Below are 11,270 nucleotides of genomic sequence, written 5' to 3'. Positions count from 1 at the left end.
GGGGCAGTGCTGGGAGCTGCCCAGTGCCCCTGGAGCGGCCGCAGTGCCCAGGGACACGGCATGGTTAGAGGTAGAGAGATGTGGATGACATCACCCTGTCCATGAAGACTGTCAGAGAAGGAAGTCAGGCAGGGCTGTGCATACACGAGCGTGTTTGCTGCGATTCTTCCCCCTTCTCTGTTGTCTCTGGGAGCACCTGGCTGTTTGTTCCATGGTTTTCTTGGACTTTGAAGTTGAGCTAAGTGGCCTCTACTTCTTCACTTCCTTTTTTTAATCCTGTCAAAGACAGGCACCGTGTCACTCCTTTTTACTGTTCTCCGAAACCCCCATCCTCTACCAGTTCTCAATATTACCCTCACTTGTCTTCAGTCTAGCCAGTCTGATCACATCTTCCCTTATCTAGCATGAGCATACACCTCTCTCACTTGTTAGTGGTGTTAATCGTGCGATTGCAGCCACCCTCCTCAGTGCAGGCTGAAGGGAAGAAGCCGTTGAGTCCTGTCACCTTCTGCTGTCCCTCACAGCCTCAGTAGGACAGTGGGCCACATGGGCTGCTCAGCATCCTCCTACTTACACCTTCCTTTTTGAAGGTTTTCTTGCAATCCTTCATGTTTCTTGCTAGTTACAATTTGTCTCATATTTTGGCTTCCCTGATTTTTTGTTAGTTTTTTTCTGTTCTGCCTAGTTTTGTCACCTAGTTTCTACTTTTATGCCCTACCATCTGAAATTTCAGGTCATTTTCTGAGCTATGATCCCCCTCTTTCCCTAGTGCTGGAATAGTTTCTGTTTCATTAAACCCTGCCAGGTTTTCCGAATGCATTTTGTTAGACCTGATCTCCAGCTCCCTGAATTCCTTAGATTTTCTCTGAAAGGCATTTTGAAGTTGCTCTCCATTTCGACACCCTCAAGCACTTCCTCTCTCCTATCTAGGGTAAGGTCTGGGAGAGCCTCCCCTGGGGTTCCCTGCACTCCCTGGCCCAAAGCCCTTGGTGGCCCAAAGCCCTTGGTAGCCCAAGCCCGTGCGGGCAGCCGTGCCCTGGTGCAGGCAGCCCCAGAGGATGCCCGGCTGTGAGGGACGCGCAGGAGGCTCCTTCAGGGAGGGCCCTGTGGCAAGCTGGTTTTATCCTTCTCATTTCCCAGGTGACCTGCCTTCTGGAGGTGAGAGCCAGTCCATACCTAGGGTATGCCCAGCAACATCTTCCTCTTCTGTGTTTGCTCTGTCTCGACAAGCCACAGCCCCTAATTCACAGGCCAGTCCTCAAGGTGTGTTATGCCAGCCAGGTCATTTTAGATGTCTACAAAGACCTCGCACTGCAGCCGCTCGTGGCTGGTGGCACTTGCATAACTGCGTCAGTAAGTGGGGCAAGGACCGTGCCATCCTGGGGGTGATGGCCCTGGATGCCCACCTCCCAGGGCACCTCGTGGGCGCTGGTCATGGACTGCGGCTCACGGTGCCCGCTCCAAGCTTGACCTTGCTCAGCAGCTGCTGTCAGAGATGTGAAAGCTGCAAGGTGGGGAGGCCCCCACGCCTGTGGAAGGGGTGGGAAGGATAAGGCCAAGGCTCCATCTCTTCCTCGGCCTCAGGACAGTGTGGGACATGTCCTCCAGTGGGTCTGGAAGCCAAGACCTCTCGCACTGGATGTGGAGAGCACGGCAGAGCAGACCCAGCCATGGCAGGGGCCAGCTCCTTCCCCAAGAGGCTGCAGTTTTCCCACCTCTGCCAGGGCATGGTCGGCCCTCCCACAGCTCCTGCACTGGCGTGACACAGCCCTGCGGAGATGGCTCTGGGGTGAGGATAATCCTGCTCCCTGCCTCCGCGCGCCCCAGCCCCACGCGATGTCATGCGTGGCTGGGCGGAGGGGGCTTCTGGCGGAGCCAGCACGGCACCGAGCGTGGTGCCATGAGCTGAGGGGACGCAGCTGCTGGGGACGTGGGCCAGAGCCACGAGGAACCATCCACAGCCCCACGGGCCCTCCTGGAGACCTGGAGGGGAAGCCCCATCCCGGGCACCCAGGACCGTGGGCACCACATCGGGGAGCGGCACCCGTGCACGCACGGGGCTGGCGTGCGGTACCGAGCACGCGTGGCCAGCGCGCGGTTGGTACGCACGACACACACCCACGTGGGCGTGCGCGTGCACGCACACATACGCCCACCCACGCGCACGCACACGCACGCACCAGGTCTGTCTCCCTCCCTCCCTCGCTCCCGCACCCGACACGCGAGTCCCCAGCGCGGCCCCGCCCCGGGCCCGCCCCCCCCCCGCTGCCGGGCGGAAGCGCGCGGCGTGTCGCGGCGCATCGCGGTGTCGCGGCGCGGGATGGACCCGCCGGCCAAGGAGGGGCCGCTCCTCGTGCAGCACAGCCACAAGTTCGGCACCAAGGTGGGCTGGGCGGGCCGGGTCGCGTAGAGCCAGGCGGGCTCTCTTCCTGCCTCCCGGGGGCCGGGCGGGCTCCGTACCCCCGCCCGGGCCGGGCCCGCCGTCCCCGGTGCTTGCGGCCGCCCCGGCTGGGCGCGCTGTCGGGCCGCGGGCGCCGCCCGGCGATCGGGGAGGTAGGGCCGGGGCTTTGCCGACCCCGCGCCCGGCCCGGCGGCGGCCGAGGGGGTCCCGGGCCCGCCCCTGCCCGCCGGGGCTCGGCCCTTGCGGGGCCGTCTGGGCGCGCGGGTGCCGGCGGGAGCGGTCGGGGCCGGTCTCCGCCGCTCGGCGGGACGGGACGGGGCCGCCCGGGCTGGGGCGGGGGGGGGGGCACCCCCGCCGAGCTTGTCGGCCCGGCCGCCGCGCCCGGCGGAGCATCCCGGGCGCCCTTGCGGAAGCCGGCCCCGGCCCCTGACCCCGCTGCCTTGCAGAGGTGGAAGCGGAGCTGGTTCGTGCTGTACCCGGCCAGCCAGCACGGCGTGGCCCGCCTGGAGTTCTTCGACTGCAAGGAGCCGGCGGCGCCGCCCGAGCGGCTGGGCACCAAGCGGCTGGACAAGACGGTGGTGCGGCTGGCTGACTGCACCAGCGTGGCCCCCGTGGCCGAGAGCGGCCCCCGGGCCGGCATGGCCGTCTTTCGCCTGGAGACCAGCGACAGGAGCTACCTCTTCGCAGCTGATAAGCAGCAGAGCGAGGAGTGGGTGGCGAAGCTATGCGAGATCGCCTTCCCGGTAAGCCCCAGGGTGAGCGGGGGGACATCCCGAGCTCCTTGCCAGGGCCTGGCCATGGCCGCCCCTGGGGAGGAGGGCGGCTGCAGGCAGCCTGTGCTGGGGGGGGAGGGCCCAGGCATCAGAGCATGCGGTGGGGGTGCGACCTCTTCCTACGCAGCAGGAGGGCTTGGCTTGGCGGCACGGGGAGGGAGACCCTGAGGCATGTGTGAGTGGTCCCAGAGCGCCTGGCCCTGGGACTCTGGTCCCCTCTCGATAGCTCCTGCTGTGCCAGCAGCCAGGCGCGTTACGGGAGTCCGTGGCATGCTGTCAGTAATTCTTGCTTGCGGCTCCGAATTTCAAGTCGGGCTCTTCTCCCCCAGCATGGGGCCTGTCCTTGCCCCCTCCAGAGACCTGGCGGAGGCCTGGTGATGGCTGAGGAGCATTTCCTCTTGGCCCACCCACCGCTGCCTTTCCTGCCACAGCAGTGGCGGAAGCGGAGCCCCAAGAGCGTTGCAGCGCCTGGCTCCAGGACCCACCTGGCTCCTGGGCGGCAGCGCCAGCAGCTGCAGGGCCGGCGCAGCCCTCGCCCAGCCTCGCACCTCACTCCTGCCTGTTGCTGGGAACACCCCATCAGACTGGGCCTGTGGCACAGCCCTCCGGCTCCCCCGTCCTCTGCCCGCACCCCCGTAGCAGCTCTGCAGCCTTCCCTGGAGCTGGTGGTCAGCCGGTGGTCAGCCGGTGCGACACCTTCCCGTGAAGGCAGTTTGGACAGCGGGTGGCCTACAAGTGTGGTTGTCCACACCGCTCTGCGAGAGCAGCCCACGCCCGCCCTGCCCCACAGGTCCCCTGCTCTCCCTCCTGGGAGATGTTTGCACTGCACTGGGTTGTGCTCCAGCCGATTCCAGGCTTTGAGTGCTGGGCAGGGCTGCCATGTAGGATGGGTGGCTGCACAGCTGGTGATCCCAGGATCTTCCCACAAGTGTGTTCCCCCGGGTGTCTGCCAAGTGTGATTTACCTTAAGCCTTTTTTTGTCCCTGCTCGCATCTCCCTTCAGTCTGCTGTCAAGCCAAATGTGTCTGTGCAGCAAGTGCCCTGCTGACCAGGCCGAGAGGCACTGGCGTGGTACTAGAAATTACTTCACGTCCGTGCCTGTGTCTGTCTAGTGCAGACAGCGTTGCAGCCTTTGTTCTGGAAATGGCTTGCGGGGCTGAGCAAGGGACGCAGCACGTGCCTTTCGAGTGGTGCAGGGCAGTGGCAAGGCAGGAGAACATCTGCTCAGAGCAGAGGTGTGCTCATACCTTCCTTCACATGGTAGCTCTCAGTTGTGTGCTTGAGGTCCAGAAGCAAGCTGACAGTTTAGGAAACGGTGAGCAAAAGGCTGCAAGGGTGGCATGTGTTCTAGAAAGGCCTGGCCTGGAGCAAGAGGCATAGGAGCTGCGCGTGGCGTCTCTGTAAAAAGCTGAAGATCCTCAGTTGTGATTTCTGGTCATCGGCATGGAGAGCGCGACTTTCTGTCATGGTGTTTGTTGGTGCCCAGAGGGTTCAGTAGCTTGGTAAGTGGGGCCAGAGGTTTGGGGTTCAGAACAGAATTTCTTTTTCTTTTGAAGATGAGGGAAAGTGCAGTCAAATGGAGCCCTAAAGGGCTTTGGCAGATCGGCCGGTCCTTGACTTCCTGATCCCAGGCTGGAACCCTGCTGCATTAGATGCTTTAGCTGAGCGGGAGCTGCTGTTACCAGTTCTAAGGACACTAGGTTTTAGCAGTCCACGTTCTGTTTAGGAGCCAAACAAGAGGGCCTCATGGCCCTTTTTGGGTCTTGCCTCTTGTCAAGAAGCTCATGTGGCTAGGTTTTAAACTGAAAGTGTGACAGCTTGCCTTCTGCAAGATGCACACTCTGCTGCAACCCCATCCCACGTGACCCTGAGAAACAGCTTCCAGCTGCTGTCCAAATACAGACCCTCATGTAGCAACGCAAAGTCTGCTGAAGCAGCTCTTGCAGGGAATCTGTGAGCCTTTGGTTTGTGTGGGACTTCCCTGGAGGAGGATCTTTGCTATCTGGTAGCAGCACCAGGGGTGCATCCCCCTTAGGGGACCCTGCTGCAGGGGCACGGTTGCTGACAGAGTGTGTGCATTGCACTTTCAGTTCTGCATGTGCTAAAATAGAAGTGCTTGCTTCCCTTCTGTGGGCCGTGCACTGATACTGGCACTGCCTTCCTGCCTGTGCAGAAGCAGGACGCAGACCCTTGCTTTACTGGGTCATCCCATCAGCTCCCTCCCTTGCTCGTACCGCTGGGAGAGCGTGCCTGGGCCTATTCAGTGCTTTGGGTGCTGATGTCACCTGCGCTGGAGCACATCGGTGAGGACGCAGAGCTGTTGTCTGCCTCAGTACCAGGGCGCCTGCATGGCCATGCCATAGTGGTCAGACGAGCAGCAGTGGAGCGGATGCGTGGGACCCCCAGGTGCTGCCCCGCAGGAGGCTGTGTCTCAGTGCCGGCTTGTGCTGCGCTGGGGGGCAGGGTCTGGAGGGTAAGGCTGCTGGGAGTAACTGCTTTTTTCTGTACCTTGTCCAATGCACAGCCCAGCTGGGGCCCACGGTCGTGCCGGGAGCTCCGGGGAAGCCCCTCCTGCGCTGCCTGGCCCTGTTCATCCATGTTCGTGTCAGCGAGGGGGCCTGGCGTCTGTCGCTGGCTCTGGGCAGGGAAGGGCTTGGTATTGCTGCAGGACAGCCAAACTGCGTGGGGCTGGGGTAGGCCCCTCAGGGGGGTGGCAGGGTCTAGGCAATGTGGGGCTGTGGGGGCAGTGGCTGCAAGGGGACCCAGGGGTTGATGTGGGAAGGGGGGGGCTGGGTCTGATCTGCTCTCCTTTGCCAGGGAAACGGCCCCAGCGATGCTGGCGTGGCAGCCCGGCGTGGCAGAGAGGACAGCGGGGAGGTGCCAGCCCTGGAGATGGCCGTGAACTCCATCTACTACTCAAGAGATGAAGGTGGGACCTGCTGCTGCCCTGACATTGGGCTACCTTCTGCAGGGCCTGTCCTGCTGCTGCCCCATCACCGGGGCTCCAGTGGGCAGGACAAGGCCTTGCCTGGAGCTGGGCACGTGGCTTCTTCTGCTCTCCCTTGAGCATCCCTGTCCCCACAGTGAACGCCTTCTGGGTGACGGTGCAACGGACTGAGGCTGCAGAGCGATGCGAGCTGCGTGGCACCTACGTGCTCAAGGCTGAGCGTGACAGCCTCATCCTGAAGGACCCACGGACAAATGAGATCCTCTACGTCTGGCCCTACCGGCTGCTCCGGAGATACGGCCGGGACAAGGTGGGCAATGGGGGGGGCCCTTTCGTGCCATGCGCTGAGGCCTGTACCCCCCTCAGGCTTTCCCTTGCCAAAGGGTAAGGAGCTGATGTGCCTGACCAGCCTGTGGCAGCCATGCAGCAGACCCTGCCAAATGCCAGAACTGCTGCAGCCCTTGGCGACAGGATCTGCGATCCTCTCTGTCCTCAGCTCCCACCTGTGTCGCTGTGCAGGAGCGTGGGCTAGCAGGATGCTCGTCCCCGCCAAGGCCATGGCTGTGCAGAGCTCCTCTCTGCGTGGTCCTTGCCCTGCTCCCACTGGGGCCGTTGCAGCCCCTGCTGGCCCCTCTGCCGAATGTCCCCACAGCTGGCTTGGCCCCGTTCTCCATCCCGGTGCTCCCCAGCCCGTGCCATGGGCAGGCACGTCCTTCCACGCTGTGCGTAAGCTCTCCCCAGCCTCAGGGACCTTGGCTCCCTGCAGTCCTGGCTGTGCCCTGGATTCAGTCCATCCTTTCTGAAGGATGGTGCCCAGAGCAGGAGGGGCTGTTTGAGACACCAGTTGCTCTAGATTTGTTCACCTTATGGGGCATACTGCTCTTAGCCTGGCTGACCTGTGTAGGTCTGTCCCCTCTCCAGTGTCCTCCAGCAGTGGGTCCCTGATCTGTCTTGCTGTTACCCTGAGTGTGAGAGCTACATCCGTGCTGGATGGGGAGGAAGTGGTCTCCCCAGAGCTGTTTATAGAAGTGATGGTGTCAGCTGCAGTCTGCTGATGGCGCTTTTGCGGCACTTGACCAAAACAGAAGTGGAAACTGAGCTGTTCTTGAGGAGGCATCTGGCTCGTCCGCAGGGTCTGCGCTAGGGGCGGGATGAGAGCCCTGTTGTGTGAGGAGCAGGCAGCTGCACCCACAGGTCTGTGAGCAGTAATAGGTTGGCTGTGCTTGTTTGGGAACATTGACCCACAAAAGGAAGTCTTGCCCTGGAGGCAGCAACCCCAGACTGCTGCTGCATGTGAGAGAGCACCAGTGAGGCAGAAGATCTCACCTGGATTCAAGGACTGAGGTTCAGGAAGGGTGTGGGCATCTGCTGGTGGGAACCTGCACGTGACTGTGTGTTCAGGCCTGAGGAATGTAGCCTTGGTGCAAGACTTCCCTTTAAAGTACTTTGTACCATTAACAGAGTAATGGTGGTAAGGCAAGCGCTTTGCTTACTATTGGTAGCCAAGCTGCTGCTTCTGGCCTTTCTCCTGTGGAAAGCCGTGTTCCTCCGCCTTGTGTCTTTCACCTCTGGATTGTTTCCCTTCTGCCTGGCTAATGCTGACTTGCCCAAGATGCCCATAATAGTTTCCCCTGCTGAACTGTCACTCATCTTCTCACTGTACTCTGTTCTCAGCACTAACTGCGTATTATTTCCTAGACTATCTGGTGCCGGTTGTTTACCCTGCTGGAATTGCTCAGGTAAGGCAGCAGGTTTCCAGCAGGACCTGCAGCTCTGGCCCTGGGACGTCTCAGTGATGTACGCTCAAGCGTGCATCCCGCTCCAGTTTCACAGCTTGTTCTGGGCTGCTAGGCAGCGCAGCCTCCCCCCGTCCAGGCGCTGTGCAGCCGCTGAGCGCAGCATGCCCCAGGGGTGGTGCTCGCTGAGCTGTGGCCCTCGCTGTGGGTAGCGAAAGGAGCAAGGTGTTCAGTGAAGTCTCTTGCAGGACGTGCAGGATCAGCGTCGCAGCCACGTGCCCTTCAGCAGGAAGCACGGCCTGCATGATGCGCTGGGTCAGCAGGTGCTGGGCAGGATGTGACCCTTCCTCTTCCCCTTCAGGTGATGTTCTCCTTTGAAGCTGGCAGGCGCTGTGAATCCGGCCCAGGGAACTTCACCTTTGAGACCAAGCAGGGCAACGAAATCTTCCACCTGGTGGAAGCCTCCATCCGGGAGCAGAAAGCGCAGGTGGAGGAGAAACGGCAAAGCTGTGACTCACTGGATTCGGACAGCCGCAGCGTGGTGCTGATCCGCCAGGCCCTGGCCGACTCACTGAGCCTGGAGCTTCCCGTGGAGGGGGATGACACCCTGGCACCCAAAGTGGGGCTGGCACCCAGGCCCAGTACGGCAGCAGAGGAGAGAGACACCACGTCTCTGCTGAAGACCCGGACTCTGCCAGAGCTCCCTGTGCCACAGGCCAAGCCCGCGGTCCTGAGCACACCCCCGCGCTCCCCTCTGCCAAAGGTGCCCCACGCTGTGCTGCCAGCCGAGGACCTGTCCAGTGTGTACTCGGAGCCCCTGGACTCGGTGAAGGGCTTCCGGCCCTGGCCGGACCCACTGTACTCAGACCCTGTAGACAGCAAGCCCGCGAGTGGGGCCAAGGTGCCCAGCGGTGCCTCAGACGAGACAAAGCTCCGTCTGCTGGCGCCACTGTATTCTGGCACGTACGAGCAGGTCCAGGCCGAGGGACGCAGCCAGGCCCTCACGGTGCCCGGGCGGAGGGAGCACATCTACGACGAGCCTGAGGGTCGTGCTCCCCGCTTGCTGCCCCCCTCCACCTGCATCTATGACGAAGCGCGGCCCACGGGCGAGGCGTGGCGCACCCAGGGCCATGATGGCAGGGGCGGCTACGAGTATCCCTACAACCCCAGCACTGATGACTACTCGGTACCTGCCTTCCAGGCCAAAGCCAAGGGCCCCAAGCCAGTGCCTGCCCCCAAGCCCCAGGCAGCCTTTATCCCTAAAGGTGGCGAGAGGAGCGGGGACCCTGGCAGGCGGCGAGGGAACCCTGCTCCTGAGAAGGTGGTTGTCAAACCCAGCCTTAACAGCAGCAACAACAACAACGTGGAGGTGCTGTACAGCCAGGTGGTGAAGCCCCAGCACGTGCAGAAGAAGGAGCAGTCTGTGGATGAGTGCAGCTTGTCACCTGTCTACGAGGACTTAGGAGAGATATAGCGTGCTGCTGCTCTGTACCTGCTTGGGAGAGACTGGGGGGGCCCAGGCCCGTTGTGAGCAGTGCCGGCTGCTGTCCTCCACGGGTCCTGGCAGTGGCTTCGGGCTGGGGACTGTTCTGGCTCCGGCAGAGCCGCTCTTGCTCACCGGCGCTGGGGGGCTGCCTTTCCCTGGAGGCCCTTTCCAGAGCAAGAGCAAGAGAGCTGTGGCTGGTGCAGGTGCCAGCGTGCTTCTCCGGCTCTGGAGCTGGCTCTGCTGCCACCTCCTGATCCCCAGGAGGACTGGCTGTGTCGCCCTGCATCTGCTGCTCTGGCTCTGCTCTGGCTCCCTCTCTGACCAGGCCGTAGGGCTGGGGTGCCCGTTGCGGTGCGTGGAAGACTGCTTGCCATCAGTCTCCAAAAGTATTTTTATACAAAATTATTTTAATATTAAAATCTGTATGTCTCAGAATGAAATGTTTGCCTGTGGCGTGTCTGGGCTGTCAGGCGTACGGATGGGGCGATGCTGGCGCAGGGCAGCCTGGCTGAGCAGTGTTCACATGGTGGCACCTTCTTGTCTGTGCCAGAGCTACTGAGCTAAGAGGAAACGGGGAAGAAAAGCATGTGCCAGGTTCAGCTGTGGCTAGGATGCCTTGATGCCAGGGGATTAAGGGATGTGAGAGTCAAGCTTGCAAATACCTTTATGTGCTGATCAGGGCACAAAATCTTGTGATGGCCTAAAGACATGAGGGTCTCCTCCAAGTGTGAGGCTGGGCAGGGCCAGGCTCCAGCTCTGCTGCAGCTCAGACTGTTGATTAGTCACAGGATCTCTCCTTCCCCAGCCCGATCCCTCTGCTGACTTCTGCCCCCTCCCAGCTGCTCTTGAAAGGCCTGGGGTGGCCCAGTCTGGATCCCATTGGCTTTAAAGGCCAAACCCGAGATCCCTGCTGTGTGGTCTGAGGCCAGGGGTTTGGTTGCGGTTGCGGTTGCTGTGTAGCTAGCCTTGGGCAGAAGCCTATGCAGGGGGAAAAACAGGTTATCCTTTTGGTGCTGGTAATGGTTTTAAGACAATTTATGTCCCTTCTGTGTGGGGCTAGATCAGACACTGTGGCATTGGCCGTTCCTGAGTCTGGATGGTGCTACTGATGACTTCTGTACGTCTGCCAGCCTGTTGATACAGACAGCAGCAAAACAGCCAGCTGACAAACAGCATTATGATGTACCTGTGCAGAGGACTAAGCATGACTTCTGCAGCCCCAGGGAGCCACAAACCATTGGGGAAGTCTGATGGATCAGGTTCGGGTCCCCAGACTGGTGAGATGGTGACAAGGTGGTGAGCTCTGACTGGGCATTTGTCTGATGCCCATGTTGCAGGGGGAGAGCCTCAGGCCTGTAACAATACAGCGCAGCTGTAGCCAGGACCAATTTGTGGTTATTCTCCTGTGCTGAGTCCTCTTCCCCACTGGGGTTTTGCTGCAGGAGAAGGGAAGAAGCCCCTTGGGAACCTGAGGAAGGCTGAAGCAGTTTCTGCCTGGCATGAGCAGCAGGCATCTGCTGCTTGTGGTTGGCTGCTCTGGGTGGTGTCGTGGTTGCGTTCCTGTCCATGGTGCGTCCCAAGAGCAGTTCTGCCCCCCTGTTCCAGAGAAGAGCTCTGGGCGTTGTTTGACAGGGGCCCAGGCCACCTGCCCATAATCCTTGCTCGTGAGTCCAGTGTGAGACTCTAAGACTTAAACGAAGATGAGCCTCCCAGGAGTGGAGCCCTGGGGCTCTCCCTTCCGTATGGCCATGGGTATTTGTGCATCTCCATCGCTATGACCGCCGTATCTCAGTGCACTGCGTCTGCTCTGTCCTGCGGAGCTGACGTGGCAGTCGTGCAAAGATGCTGACCCAGCTTTCACTAAAGAGGGTGATGGTGAGGAAGAAAAATACTCCAGCATCTGTACCAGACCAGTAGTCCCTGCACT

At 60.9% G+C, this 11,270-nt stretch overlaps 1 protein-coding gene across 1 annotated transcript; it reads left to right on the top strand.

Moving 5' to 3' along the window:
• Positions 1-462: 462 nt before the first annotated feature.
• DOK1 (docking protein 1) lies at positions 463-9,783 on the top strand. Its single transcript, XM_054824890.1, has 5 exons — positions 463-2,383; positions 2,848-3,144; positions 5,992-6,103; positions 6,259-6,431; positions 8,219-9,783. Exons 1-5 carry the CDS (start codon positions 2,321-2,323, stop codon positions 9,329-9,331), a joined length of 1,758 nt encoding a protein of 585 aa, XP_054680865.1. The 5' UTR covers positions 463-2,320; the 3' UTR covers positions 9,332-9,783.
• Positions 9,784-11,270: the final 1,487 nt, after the last annotated feature.

This window comes from Grus americana, chromosome 4 (assembly GCF_028858705.1).
Source record: "Grus americana isolate bGruAme1 chromosome 4, bGruAme1.mat, whole genome shotgun sequence".
NCBI classification, from domain to species: Eukaryota; Metazoa; Chordata; class Aves; order Gruiformes; family Gruidae; genus Grus; species Grus americana.
Note: the sequence above shows the minus strand (reverse complement) of the source record. Positions and strands in the feature narration are given on the sequence as shown.

Bases quoted from the DNA above. Each gene is read 5' to 3' on its own strand.
- DOK1 (XM_054824890.1), top strand. From the start codon at position 2,321: ATGGACCCGCCGGCCAAGGAGGGGCCGCTCCTCGTGCAGCACAGCCAC. The intron at 2,384-2,847 runs GTGGGCTGGGCG...GCTGCCTTGCAG, and splicing joins GCCACAAGTTCGGCACCAAG to AGGTGGAAGCGGAGCTGGTT. The intron at 6,432-8,218 runs GTGGGCAATGGG...CTTCCCCTTCAG, and splicing joins GGAGATACGGCCGGGACAAG to GTGATGTTCTCCTTTGAAGC.